This window comes from Limanda limanda, chromosome 14 (assembly GCF_963576545.1).
Source record: "Limanda limanda chromosome 14, fLimLim1.1, whole genome shotgun sequence".
In the NCBI taxonomy this organism is placed as follows: Eukaryota; Metazoa; Chordata; class Actinopteri; order Pleuronectiformes; family Pleuronectidae; genus Limanda; species Limanda limanda.
Genome location: NC_083649.1, coordinates 2763540 through 2777905, shown reverse-complemented (window position 1 = coordinate 2777905; position 14366 = coordinate 2763540). Strand labels below are relative to the sequence as shown.

General features: G+C 40.8%; 1 protein-coding gene across 1 annotated transcript; it reads right to left on the bottom strand.

Annotated features, from left to right (window-relative positions):
* Nucleotides 1-8851: 8851 nt before the first annotated feature.
* On the bottom strand, nt 8852-14366 carry LOC133018945 (microfibrillar-associated protein 3-like). Its single transcript, XM_061085286.1, has 3 exons — nt 14212-14366; nt 12178-12478; nt 8852-10938 (listed from the first exon to the last, which is right to left on the bottom strand). Exons 2-3 carry the CDS (start codon nt 12425-12427, stop codon nt 10169-10171), a joined length of 1020 nt encoding a protein of 339 aa, XP_060941269.1. The 5' UTR covers nt 12428-12478; nt 14212-14366; the 3' UTR covers nt 8852-10168.

The following is a 14366-nucleotide window of genomic DNA, read 5'->3' as shown; positions in this document are numbered from 1 at the left end:
TTTGATGGCGTGTGGAGATGATCCGGACGCTGCTGATTAAAGAAGCAGTTTTTATTAAGAGACACTTTTCGAATCGTCTCTTAACGAGGAGGCGTGTCCACGTTTCTTTGGTTCTCAGCTTCCTTGTGGTGTTTTCTCAGGTGAGAAGTGGCGAATCGAGGAGAACGGCGCCCTGAACATCACCGCGGCCTCCTTTAAAGACGGAGGGCGATACACCTGCGTAACCACCAGTGACGCTGGTGTCACCAAAACCTACACGGTCGGGCTGTGTGTGCTCCGCAGCTTGAGCTTCCTGGACCTGTGCTATGTCATCGTCTACCACTTGATTCCATGGTGTTTAGACCTTTTATTGGGATTAACTTTTCTGTATTATTCCTATAAGCACTTTTATATTTTCCTCATCGGTTGCTTTATAATTTATTTGAAAGACGAAATCCTGGGTCCCACGCAGTTCATTGCCAGCCCTGCTTAATGTGATTGTTGTGCATTTGATAATAAACTCTTGAAACTTTAAACTTTTTTGAATGTAAAAATGTTCTACAAAGTTAAAAAGTCTGAGTTTCCTAAGAGTGTATACTTTTATACTGAGTTTAACCTTTTCAAGAAATAACACAAATTATAATGATGAACCTAAAATGAGCAGAATATGTCTCATTTAACTTGATTGTGCTTTTCTCTGTTTCTATCGATTGTTTTGAGCAACAAACCACAAGTTCTTGCTTGTTTTACGAATTCTACACAATGTTCACATACATTTTGAGCAGTGAAGATAAAAACTCACACAGTTCACATCTGAATCCTCCTCTGGGCAGCAAATCAAAACTAAAAGCCAACAAAATAACACTGATTCTCTCCAGGCACCGGAGAAATGATGCAGCGGGTAATAGCAGCTAGTTTGATGAAATAGGTTGTAGAAGGTCAGATGTACCAATCGCTGCAGCTGCTCTCAAAAAGCCTCAACACCAAATATAGCTTGATTCATATTACCGAAAACTTTATCCGTCTTTTTAATTCTGTTCACGAAACCAGAAAGATTCTCCGATCGTTTACAAACCCGGGAGCAACTTTCTAATGAGAAAGACAGAATATCATGGAAATTCACCCAGTAGATTCAGTCTGGTCTGAAGAACATCTCAGTCCAACTATTGTTGAGGAGGAAAGAAACTGGATAAAACTGCGACATGTGAACGTCACATCAGCATTCAGAGCCAGAGCCCCCCCGAGGCCACGTTCATAAATATATCATGAGCACGGCCTGCCGCCATCCAGGCAGTGATGGATATTCCCGGTGAAGGGGTTCTGTTGGGAGCAGCATGTAAAGGATGACTGGGTCGGAGTTAGTCATGCACCATTAACCGACTCCTCGGGACAGGGTAAGAAAACCGGCCGGTCAGGAAATCCGAATAAAGCAGGATGTGTGTCAGGGAGGACGGGAGGAGGAGGTGTTGGACGTGTCAAGATCACTTTAACCCTTTGATACACAAGCTATGCAAACCCTCTCTAAGGCACAACATGGGTCAAAAATGACCCGTATTGACTTACAATGTTATTTCATGCACGGCTGAGTGTTTCTTTGCTATATTTTTGGAAATTCTGACAAGTGTGGCATGTGAAAAGTTGTCCACAGTAAACATGTTCCTAACTACAAACATTTACAAATCAAAGGTTCCTATCAAATTCACACTTGCATACATGGGTCATTTTTGACCCATGTGTGTAAACTTGATGTAGTAATACAAAAACCATTTTAGTTCAAAAATTAAGACAGAGAAAATGAAAATAATGATTTGTGGTAATCAAAAACAAGATATTTTAATTAATACTTTGTAATATTGAATGATTAAATAAATAGATTTTAAAAGATATAGCAAAGAAGCACAGCCATGCATGAAATAACATGTGAAATGAATGCGGGTCATTTTTTACCCATGTTGTGTCTTAGAAGGGTAGTGATACAAAAATGTTTTTTTATTAAAAAAGTAAATAAGGACAAATGAAAATAAGAATTTGTAATGATCAAAAACAAGTTAATTGAGGAATTCCTGGAATTCTGAATGAAGAAATACATTTATTGCAAAGATATTTACAATTAAAACTCCATCGGGTCACTTTTGACCCATGTTGTGTATCAAAGGGTTAAACAGAAGTTAACAAACACCTGGGAAAGTTCTTCATGTGTTTGAGTGTGTCTAGCTGACTTCAGGTGCAGAGGCAACAGGAAGTGACTGCAGTGGAACAGCTTGCATTTTAAATCCTGCAGGAAGCACCGTGCGAATATACAATTAAAACATAAATAAAGACACTTGAGTGTGGTATACCTGTTATAAGCCAAAAGAAGTGTGTTAATCTCTGTGAGACACCGGGTTATTGTTCAAGGAAAAGAGCTTTTGTGTGAATTAAGCAGTTTCAAATGTAGATCATCGTTTTAAATTGCAATTTACTGGTTATAGCAACTTGAGGCACCAAACGAAGCTGCATCAGATCCTAAACTACAAGGGATTGAGAAACCAAAGAGTCGTATTACCTCCTTTTAGGTTTTATCTTGAGAAGAATTAATATATTTGTGGTGATGCTACGTGTGGTTGGAACTGAGGTAACTACACATCAGACTTATTCAACCATCTTAGCAACGATCGCTACCTCTTTGGACGTAAGAGCAAAGAAAGAAGAATCTCACTCTTTCTTTTGCCTTCTTCGCCTCCTTCAACAATTCAACCGTTTCCATTTCCTGGAGAAAGCCACCAGTAGTAACCTGGAAAATCAAACCAGCTTTCCTCTTCCTGATTTGGCTTCAAGAAGACCGACGCACTTCATTTTGTGCCGTAAATCAAACCGTGATCTTCCAGGGAGATTTCATGCAAAGTGGCCGACAGGGAAAAAACGAGAGAACCAGAAATGAGAAGACGAGAAAACCGACCCGTTGCCACTTTAAGGTGAAATCTCCATTTCTGTGCAGATTCTTCAAAACATCACGATATGAGAAAAGTGTTTCTAATTATCCATAAACTCCAGTTTCCACAGAGTCTGACGCCTGAGGGGCAGATTGTGTTGTGTTATTGTGTGAATGAGATCTGTAGTTCGCAGGTTTTGCTTTCGGTTTTGTTGACACCAGCTTTTCTTTGTGTATAAAAGCTTCCTACGAACCTCACAGAGTTAAACCTGCTGCCAAAGGACTGAACACACACGCTGACAGGGTTTGTCTGCGCTGCCATTCCGCTGCTGGACTCCAGACGATAAAACAAAGTCGTTAGCTCCGATGAGATGGCCGCCTCGTCCCTGCCAAAATCCATTTGACTTCTAAGTGTGTGATTTTTCTCATTTCCCTGGAGCTCCGGGGCGGATGAGAACCGTGAATAAAAATAACGCCGTGGATCTTCTCCCCACAGTTCAGGCTTCAGCCACGTTAATCAACAGACACCAGCGGAGAGAGGCCTCCCAGGTTTTCTTCCTAGTGCAGTTTGACACGGAATCAGTCATTACATAAATTGTCAATGTCATACAAGAGTAGCCGCTCGGGGAAGCTTAATGAGAACATCAGAGAAACGAACCTCAGGCGGAGGACGCTGGAGAAACCAAGCGTTAAAACGGTGCGGCGTGGGAGCGGCGAAGGCGTTCTCTGGGCTCCCTGAGTACCACAAGGACACTCTCCTTTAATCTTAAAACCCAAGATTCACCCCCCGACTCATCTGCAGCCATCATCTCTGCATGAGTCCACCCCAACAGTCCTGCCACCAGGGAGAGGAAGGGTTCTTTTAGTTTTGCCTTTAGATCAAATTTTAATACAATTTCCATTCGCTCCACAGGGGGCGAGCTCGTGTTTTACTCCATTAACCAAAAAATCACCCATTCAGGTTTTATGCACCATTTTCCAAAGCATCTGAACCATCGTTTTTATTGATGTTTGATGGATGTCGGAGGTGGAGAATACAAAGTGCTGCAGTAAGGTGTCTGCAGGAGACGGCTCCTGGCAAAGACTCAACTGGAGGAGGAAACATGTTCCAGTATCTGCTTTTAGTTTGTCTCATTTGTTCAGAAACTGTCTGTTTCCTTCCTTTTTTTGCTGAATATTAATCACATTATTCAGATTATTCATGGCACCACTTCGGATAGTTTTCAAAATAATCTTCCCTCGCCCCCTATACCACCCTTTAATAATATTATTTTGAAAAGGCAACAACCTGTTCATTGTTGTGTCTTTCATCTGCAGGTTGATTTTTCGGTCCAGTTCTATAAACAGTTTACGATCAGTTTAACCAAACTGATCAAAAACAGAAATAATAAATCAAACTGGCATTAATACATTTGTATTGGTTTGACATGGATTCTGAGTGGAGGGTCCCTGGAACGAACTTTTACTCACAAGGTAGAATTTATTAAACTGTCAGTTTTAATTCAGTGCTCTAACATCCATAACAGTAAAAACGGAACTATATAAATATACGGTAGATATAGCTGTAAATTCTGTACTACAATTTTTATGGGAGCAAAATGTACTGGACAAAATAAGGTTATTTAAAATATATGATATGTAGATCGAGTTAGGGACTGTGTGACAGGCTCAACCCTCAGACATCAGCTGCTGTTTGTCATCAGGTTTGTGGGTTTTTCCTTCTCTGTGGTATTCACGTTTTATTCAGGTCACGTGACTCATGAGTAAAATAAAGAGCTTCCTAGTGTCTGACTGGTTTATGGGTCAGAGTCACTGTTCTGCTGCTTTAAGTCCAAAAATACTTCATCAATATCTACTTAAATATCTCTCACTAAAGCTTAAAGTCAACAACTTAACCCGGAAGTCATTGATTGATTCAAATCCATTGTTCTTGTATACGAATGTTAAACAAAACCAATAACCACAACCTGAAGACTTTGATTTATTCAACTGAACTGTAGTTTCCACAGAGCCTCTGTAAAATCCTGGAAAACGCTGTAAATGCAAACAAGCACTTGTGTATTCCTGCAACACACCAGTGTCATGTATTTGGCCGATTGAGCTCAGATTGTATAATTAACTTGGCAGATACCATGACCTAAATATGACACCACGTTATTGCCATGCACTTCTGACAGAGCCCATGCTGGATGCTGGCAGTCACTATAAAGAGACTGTGCAGGCTGGGACCTTCTCTGACAGCTCGGCTTAGACAGATTTATGTAAATATATCCACAGCTAAAATCCTCCATTTGAATAGTGGCTTGAATAGTAACTTGCAGACGTTACAGTAATGTCACCCACATCCAGAGTCTTATTTCACAGAGGAGCAGCACATGATACCTGCCTGGGAAAAGACGGAAGGAGAAGGTGGTCAATAAATATTTCATGAGTTTCAGTATTGCATATTTATAGTGTGTCTGCCACTCAGTAAATCTTCCCGAGTCCGTGAGGCAATCTTTAACCCCTTATTGCCTGAATTCATTTCCAATTCTATAAAAAAAAATATTATTTGTGTTTTTGGCTGTCATACAGATGCTAAAATTAGTGGAGATTGTTAATTTCAATATAGCATATACAATAGATATAAATTCAGGGTATGAAGCAAATTAGCGACATATGACATAATAGGGCATAACCGTAATTTAACAAATTTTCCAGTCTCTGCTACGTAGATTATTATATTGATGCTGCTTTTGCTTGAAACTGAATAACAACATATGTTTCTGTACAATCATTGCTGTTCCATCACCACAGTATATCAAATACCTCAAAATAACTTTGCTGCACAGTCCCAAGGGGCTAGTACGTATTTTCCACTCCGACCACTAGATGGCGGCATGCTTCTTCCAATACGTTCTTGGTATGTGTAGAATTTGCACCGTCCGGCATTAGTTGGATAAAAAGACCGGAATGGGGTTTGAGGCGAATTTGCGACATTCGGACAACGGAGGAATCAGAGGTTTGTCTTCGAGGGAATCGGGAACCGATCAGAACATGAGGGAAGATGAACGTTTAAACTCCTGACGTGTTTTTATGAGCTAAAGGAATTTTATAAAATGAAAACAAAGAATGAAACCAGATTTTAAAATCATAGCCACCATTTATTGTGGGGTCGGGGGTTCGATCTGACTGTCTCCTGGAGGAAGGTCGTCTCCGTCCTTGAAATAGTTTCTCCTGCAAATCCAAAACTTGTGATAAAGCAACAATAAGTGGAGGTCTGTACGAATGTGAAGAAAATGCAACAAAAAGAAAGGTCGTGTGTTTCCATGGCTTTAATATGACAACAGGGAAATATCCAGATGACGTGTTCTGTATCACAGAAGCTTTTAAATTGCAGACGTCACAGAAACAGTTTTTGTTGATTTGAAGAATAATAGAAGTCTGAGACAGATTCTACTGAACCCAGAGCTATTATTCACTTAATTATAGTCCATGACTCATATGATACAACAGATCACAGGCTGAGTCAGGCTTTGATCCTTCTGCTTTCAAACGGCTCACAGTGAGTAAAGACTGTTTGCTCCTCTCTCGATCTCTGACCCTCAGAAGTTGAAGGATTTGTTATTTTTCCTTGTGACTCCAGCTGAGCATCTTCACGTGCACACGCAGGGAAAGTCGTGTGTTAAACAGAGGCGTGAGTCAGACTGGGACTGGCTTCAAAGTTCTCGATTCCAGAAACAACTGAGTGAGATCTGAACTTTCCAGTCCAGCGTCCACACCCAGCAGCTTCCCACTGAGAGCCAAGGGGAATAAAACAACCAGTCAGCTGCTCGCCAGCCTCAACCTTCAGGCACCTCCCACTTCCCATCTGTCTGGGGATGCACAAGGTCATCGATGACCTGACCCCAGTACTCCGCCTCCCCCCCCCCACCGGTCCCCAGTGAGTCCGGCCCGCTGCTGTGATGCTGGAGCCCAAGCTTTTATTTCCTGTTAGTGTTTGACAGGTATCGACCCTGTGGAGAATCAGGTCAGTGACAAACTGAGTGAGTCTCTGGCGCCGGACAGTGTCCTCACCTGGAACCCCCCCCCCCGGGTGCACGTGCCTGTCGGAGGTTATATCTCAAAATATAAACTTTATCTAAAACCTACATTTTATAAAATATAAAGAGCTTGTTTTGAATGAATACAAATACAAACTATACCGACTCGTTACAATTGTCTTAATGTAGAATCAACACTTAATTTATTATAAAAACTGTGGATGTGCGGCTCGTCCACTAGACGGTGGCTCGATGCTAATGTTAGCTACATGCTAAGGTCAGCATGCATTAGCAGGCATAGATTTATATATAAAGACTAGATGTCTCGTCTGCGTTGCCGGCCAACAGAGACGAACGTCCGCACATGGCGGCCATCTTGCTAGGGGGCAGCTCGCTCACCCATAACAATGTGTTGGTAAATAACCATAACTTGCTCAATTTTCAACCGATTTTTAAATGGTTTGATTTGTTATAAACGTCAGAGATGTAGATATGACACTGAATAATTATGTTATTTTCTAAAAAAATTAAAAAATGTATGCAGTGTCATAACTACATCTCTGACGCTTATAACAAAACAGATTAAAAATCGGTTGAAAATTGAGCAAGTTATGGTTATTTACCACTACCAACACAATGTTATGGGTGAGCGACCTAGCAAGATGGCCGCCATGTGCGGACGTCCGGCTCCGTCGAACGAGACATCTGGTCTTTAAATATAAATCTATGTTAGCAGGTACAATGTGTATAATGTGTATAGTGGTCTACTTAGCATGCTAACAGGCTAATGAGAACCACACACAGGAAGCTACAGTTGCAGATGATGTGAATGTCTTTAGTTCTGCAGCTATTTGATCTCAGAACTGGACAATAAAAGATTAATTTAAATGTGAGCCTGATAATGAAAGTTAAAGCAGCTCTCAACTCAAGCTGGGAACCATCAACCTCTTTACATCATTTCATTCCGATCCACCTGGTGGATGATGAGATATTTCACAGGATAAGTGAAGTTTTGTATTCGCAGCCTGAAGCGATACGTCGGTCTCCAGCTAATAAATCTCTCACATATACTTTATTTTTCTTTTCCTCCCACATCCACACTCACCGTCTTCTCGTTTTTAACCTGATCAATTCCTGTGGTTTGCTGATAACACAGAGGTTCCCATTGAAAACATCCTATCCTTGAAATCTTCCTTCCTCCTCCTCCTCCTAAACGACTGCTCGGGCCGTGATGAACGACCACTTGGGCCGATCAATTCTATTTAGATAAGCCGGCCTCCAGGGAGCCCAGGAGAGGGAAGAGCGATGGGTTGGAACACTTCTTCAACGCACAGGCCCAAGGTTATTGTTGTTTGGGCTCCTCTCCAACCAGATAGTTCCCAGGTAGCTCAGACTGGAGCTGTGGAGGCTGAGTTCCAGGAGATTAAACTCCAGGAACGACTCTGAGAGCACCGAGCAGGAGGAGCAGGAGGAGCAGGAGGAGCAGGAGATAAACTACAGACCAGGAGGAATGTTGGTGCAGGGATGAAGCTAAAAGTGAGGATTGTTGTTCTTCTGCATTTCAAGAATAAAGTTAAAATGTCAAGAACAAAGTAATTTCGTTTAAAAATCTCAATATTTTTTCATCCAATCTATTCTCACTTTTTATTTATTCTCACAAAATGGAAAAAATATTTGTATCTTCTCTGCTAATGTTTCAGAAAGCTGCAGTTTCACATTTGATAGATATTTTCTTTGTAAATGTGAAACTTGCTTCTAGATATTTTTCTTTTATTCGTTCATATTTGATGTATTCATTCTTTACCGTTACTCCTTCAATAATATCAAGTGTTTATCAGCAGCTGTTAATATGCAGAGCAGTGCAGTCGGGGATGTTTAACCCAACAGCGCCACCCAGTGGTTTATTAGCAAAGAGAAGAGGCTGAAAAAAGACCAGAGGTTTTCATTTTTATTTTTTTTTATTGTCAATTATGTTTTTTTCCTGCTGTTGTCAGATGATAAAACAGCTGATTTACGTCCCTGAGAAGCAAAGCTCTTAAAACGTCTAAACACCATCGAACCATTTCACACAATAACATCACACACAGCAAAACACAACAGAAGCATTTTGTTCAACCAGAGTCGACAAAGTCTGGAACTGATTCTGTTTACAAACCCAGCATGATGTGATTTTAATACAAATCTCTGAAAGTAGAGTTTTCAAGTTTTCATTGGATTTAAAAACTTTCCTTTATCGTCTGTTACTTTCAGAGCCTGAAACAAGCTGCAACAAGTTACAAATATAACATTATGTTATAATGAAGCTGTTTTGATTTGAGGTTTTAAAGTTCTAAAAAATGTAAAAGCCCTGACCTGACGAGCAAGAGACACAGAGAATAACATCATCTCTTCAGGAAACTGACGTGAACAAGAACATCTCGACTGAACGTCTGGCTTCTTCCTACCGAGGAACAAAGAGCTCAGATATTTCAGAAGCAGACGAGCAGAACGGATGTGGAGCGGAGTCAGAACCAGAGGAAACAGAGTTGTGATCCCATTTGATGCCACGTGGCTCTGTGTTTGACCTGTTGACCTTTCTCCATGCGCGTGTTACAGACTCACAACTGTCGGCTTGACGAAAGACTATTAAAGAAATAAATGTCAAAACTACGTGAAAATCGTTTACAGCAGGAACAAGACTGAGCAGATATAAGAAAGAAGGATTTTCAGGTGACGTCAGACATCGAACCTGAGTAGAGCTCAAACTGTTCCTTTAATTCAAACAGGCACAAAATCACACACACACACACTCATTTATACCGGTCCTCTACATGTGTTGGGTTTCTGTTCCTCAAGATCCACGAAATATTCTCTGGGAAGTCGGTGAATGTGAAATAAAGAAAAGTGAAATCCTGAGTTCTTCCCTGAGCCGTGTGCCATCGTTCCACTGAACTGTGGGAATCACATCGGACAAACAGACAACTGGACAGGGTTGAAAACAGGAGGTCGATGGCGGAGGTAAAGATGTTAAGGATGGAATCCAGCTACTACACCAAGAGAGACAGAACTTTCATTTCATCAACTTTGGGATTTTTGGTAAAAGAGTCAATTAAATGACTGCGTCAATTCTTTTCTTCTACGTAAAACAAGCCAATTTCCTATTTGGGGCCAAGATTCAACCAGACGAGGAATCAATGAGCAGAAAGAAGCAACAAACCCGACACCACTCTTCACTAATGATCCGTTCATCTCTACTTCTCAGGACACGTGGCTCCTCCTACACGTTGCTCTCCATGGACACGTTGCTCTCGGAACCTGCTGCGAGCGGCTCCGCCTCTTTATTCTCGCCGGCGACCTTCTCAGAAACGGCGTGCACTGACACCTGGACGGCAACATCTCCCTCGTTCCCTCCCTCGTTCCCTCGCCGCTCGCCGGACAGCAGCGCCTCGCACACGTCCGCGTCCTCGCCGCTCTTGTCGGCGCACGGCGGGCCGATGGCCGGTCGGCTCCCGGGGATCACCGCCCTGCCCGGCTCCGCCCGGCCGGACGCCGGGTTTCCCTTCTCCATGTTCTCCTCCTCCCCCGTTCGGCAGTTCATGATCAGCGGCGGCAGCGGGACGCTCCTCGCCAGCTCCTCCATGTGGCGAGCGAACTCCATGGTCTTGTACTGCGTGACCTTGGCGAGCTCCAGCGTCTTGGCCGACGTGATGATGGGGATCCGCTTGGCGACCTCCAGGGCCTTCTGCAGCTTCTCGGCGCCCTCGGTGCGGAAGAACTCGTTGATGGCGTTCTCCGTCTTCTTGAGGTGGCTGCCGACCATGCAGAGCCGCGCCACGTTGAGGATCATGATGATGGTGAAGGTGATGAGGCAGACGATGACAAAGTACAGGCCCAGGCCGCTGGAGCTGTACGCCACTCGCAGCGTGACCGTGTAGTTTTTGGTGGCGCCGGCGTCACTGGTGTACACGCAGGTGTATCGGCCTCGGTCATTAAAGAGGAGCGCGCTGATGTTCAGGGCGCCGTTCTCCTCGATCTGCCACTTCTCACCTGAGGAAACACCACAAGGAAGCTGAGAACTAAAGAAACGTGGACACGCCTCCTCGTTAAGAGACGATTAGAGAAGTTGTTCTTAATAAAAACTGCTTCTTTAATCAGCAGCGTCCGGATCATCTCCACACGCCATCAAACCCAGTGAGCGCTCATTACAATTCAATTTGACTTAACTGCATTTAAACTCTTCCACTGCTGATTTTATGTGTTTGATCAGATTCAACAAACAAAAATCATTTCACTCACAAACAGATTTTTACAGAAACGATGAAAACACGAGTTCACTGACGGTTAAAGACGACGATGAAGACGAGGGAAACGATTCATCAAGTGATTTGATGAAGATGAGACTGAATGTTCACATTAGTGTTCACACACACAAATTTCAAATCAATATTTTACAAGTAGTCACATGATGCTTTGTTAAATTAAACAAAGCATCATGTGACGAATATATTATATTTATTACATCGATTTTATTACTATGATCAAAGAAGCATTTGTGGAATTAATATGGTGAGAATAACTGTTTGACTTCTGTTACGTTTGATGTTAAAAAGTTAATCACAATCATGATCTATAGAAAATGTTGTTGTCTGGTTGTTTTTAAACTTCATAGAAAAGAAGAAAATGAATCATGCAGATCTATAAATGTCAAAAATGACACAATCAAAGTAAAAGTTTATTTTAAAACCAGATTTTTTTGTTTTTTTTAACTTAACTTAAAGTAGTTGATTCACCAGATCGATTAAAAGTGCATGTGTTGTTTTTCTGGGCATCTTGAAGACACATGGTGGTGAATGAATTCTTTGTTAAATTAAACAAAGCATCATGTGATATTATATTTATTACATCGATTTTATTATTATGATCAAAGAAGCTTTGTGGAATTAATATGCTGAGAATAACTGTTTGACTTCTGTTACGTTTGATGTTAAAAAATCTTGTTGTCTCGCTGTTTTTTAACGTTATGGAAAAGGAGAAAGTGAATTATGAACGTTTATTTTAAAACCAGATTTGTTTGTTTTTTAACTCGACTTAAAATAGTTGATTCACCAGATTGATTCAAAGTGCATGAGTTGTTTTTCTGAGCATCTTGAAGACACATGATGGTGAATTATTGTCATGTTGATAATAATAAGATAATAAGTATTTATCTCCTTCACATGTTTTGTTTTCCCGTATGAAAGCCGACTGTGAGGTGTTAAATCAACTGGACGTGTTTCCTCCTCTCACCTGCTTCCCCCCCCAGCTCGGCTCCTTGAGGGCTGAACCACTTCACGTCGGCGTTGCCTCGGGTCACGTTGCACTCGATCAGCGCGTCCGAGCCCTCCTTCACCACGACCACCCTGTCCGAGGGGTCCGCCACCATCCGGGCCGGGGACCAGGCGTTGTCATCGTCCTCTGAGCCGCTCAGAGCTGCCGGTGCTGCCCGGCCACAGAGCAGCAGCAGCAGGACGGAGAGAAGCAGGCGTGAAGAAGACATGTCGCAGGGAGAAGCTCCGGCAGCAGCTCTTCACATCCAGAGGAGACCAACCTGCACAACAGGAAACGTCAAGAGCTGATGTGCAAACCCAGGAACGCTGGTTCTGTTCCGGTTTCTCCTGACTGCTCGGTTTCACTCTCCTTGTCCTCACGCCCTCATCACAACAGTTTACATTTTAAAGGAAGAATCAGAGAATTCTCTTAATTACCGTCTCAATCTTTAGCTGAAATAATGTAAATGTGATAAATAGAAATTAATGAGTGAAACAGAATAAAATAGCAGCACCTAATAGGATGGATATTAATTGTAACTAGCTAATATTATGAATAAGAGAACGTTATTTTATCTAGGCATATGGCAATTTAATTTAATTTATTTGTATAATTATGTATTTATTTACTTTATTTATTAACCCTAACCCTTATTCTTATATTTTTATATATGTCTTTTTTTTATTATTTTATTTAATCTTATTTAAGTTATTTAATTTCTGCCTCTTTTTCTTTACCCTGAGTGTTTGATTGTGGGTTGGGGGTGTTCATAAACGTTTGTATGTTTATAAATGTTTGAATGTATGTTTCTTATATGTAAAACTCAATAAATATATTGTTAAATGTGATAAATAAGAAAACATCCCTGGTGTTTGTTGTCGTTCATTAATAAACAGGATGATAATATGATAAGTTATGATTGTGTGCAGAGCGAAGAAAGCAGCTGACATTTTAATTTGAAGTAAAACTGTGTAAACTCGTTTTTTTAATTAAAATCGTCTTGATTGACTTATTTTTACCGTCTCTTTACCGTCTTTAGCTGAAATAATGTAAATGTGATAAATAAGAAAACATCCCTGGTGTTTGTTGTCGTTCATTTAAAAAACAGGATGATAATATGATAAGTTATGATTATGTGTAGCGCGAAGAAAGCAGCTGACATTTTAAATTGAAGTAAAACTGTGTAATCTCGTTTTTTTAATTAAAATCGTCTTGATTAGCTTATTTTTACCGTCTCTTTACCGTCTTTAGCTGAAATAATGTAAATGTGATAAATAAGAAAACCTCTCTGGTGTTTGTTGTCGTTCATTAATAAACAGGATGATAATATGATAAGTTATGATTGTGTGTAGCGCGAAGAAAGCAGCTGACATTTTAAATTGAAGTAAAACTGTGTAATCTCGTTTTTTTAATTAAAATCGTCTTGATTAGCTTATTTTTACCGTCTCTTTACCGTCTTTAGCTGAAATAATGTAAATGTGATAAATAAGAAAACCTCTCTGGTGTTTGTTGTCGTTCATTTAAAAAACAGGATGGTAATATGATAAGTTATGATTGTGTGTAGCGCGAAGAAAGCAGCTGACATTTTAAATTAAAGTAAAACTGTGTAATCTCGTTTTTTTAATTAAAATCGTCTTGATTGACTTCTTTATACCGTCTCAGTGTTAAGCTGAAATAATGTAAATGTGATAAATAAGAAAACATCCCTGGTGTTTGTTGTCGTTCATTAAAAAATAGGATGATAATATGATAAGTTATGATTATGTGCAGATCGAAGAAAGCAGCTGACATTTTAAATGGAAGTAAAACTGTGTAATCTCGTTTTTTATATTTAAAATCTCGAGTCTCACTGGTTAAACGAGTCTATAAAATGTAAAGTGATGATTTAAAAATACCATATTATCATTAACTGACGTGACGTGATGATAAATGGTTGATTTAATAATAAGGATGTAAAACCCACGAACACAACAACAGCTTCCCCACGGACAGACCGAAGCAGTCGATTCTCACCTGTTCCTCGGACCCAGATCAGATTCAAACGGATGTTATATCTTCATCCACCGTCACAGAAGCTCCATCTTGTTTTAAACCCGAGTTTTAATCTGTAATTTAGGTTTAAAACGGAGAAAACACGCAATGCGTCCGGTCACTTCCTGGTTCGGGGG

Excerpts from the sequence above, each read along its gene's own strand:
- LOC133018945 (XM_061085286.1), bottom strand. The coding sequence starts at position 12,427 with ATGTCTTCTTCACGCCTGCTTCTCTCCGTCCTGCTGCTGCTGCTCTGT. Across the intron at positions 10,939-12,177 it reads CGAGCTGGGGGGGGAAGCAG|GTGAGAAGTGGCAGATCGAG; the intron begins GTGAGAGGAGGA and ends GTGTTTCCTCAG.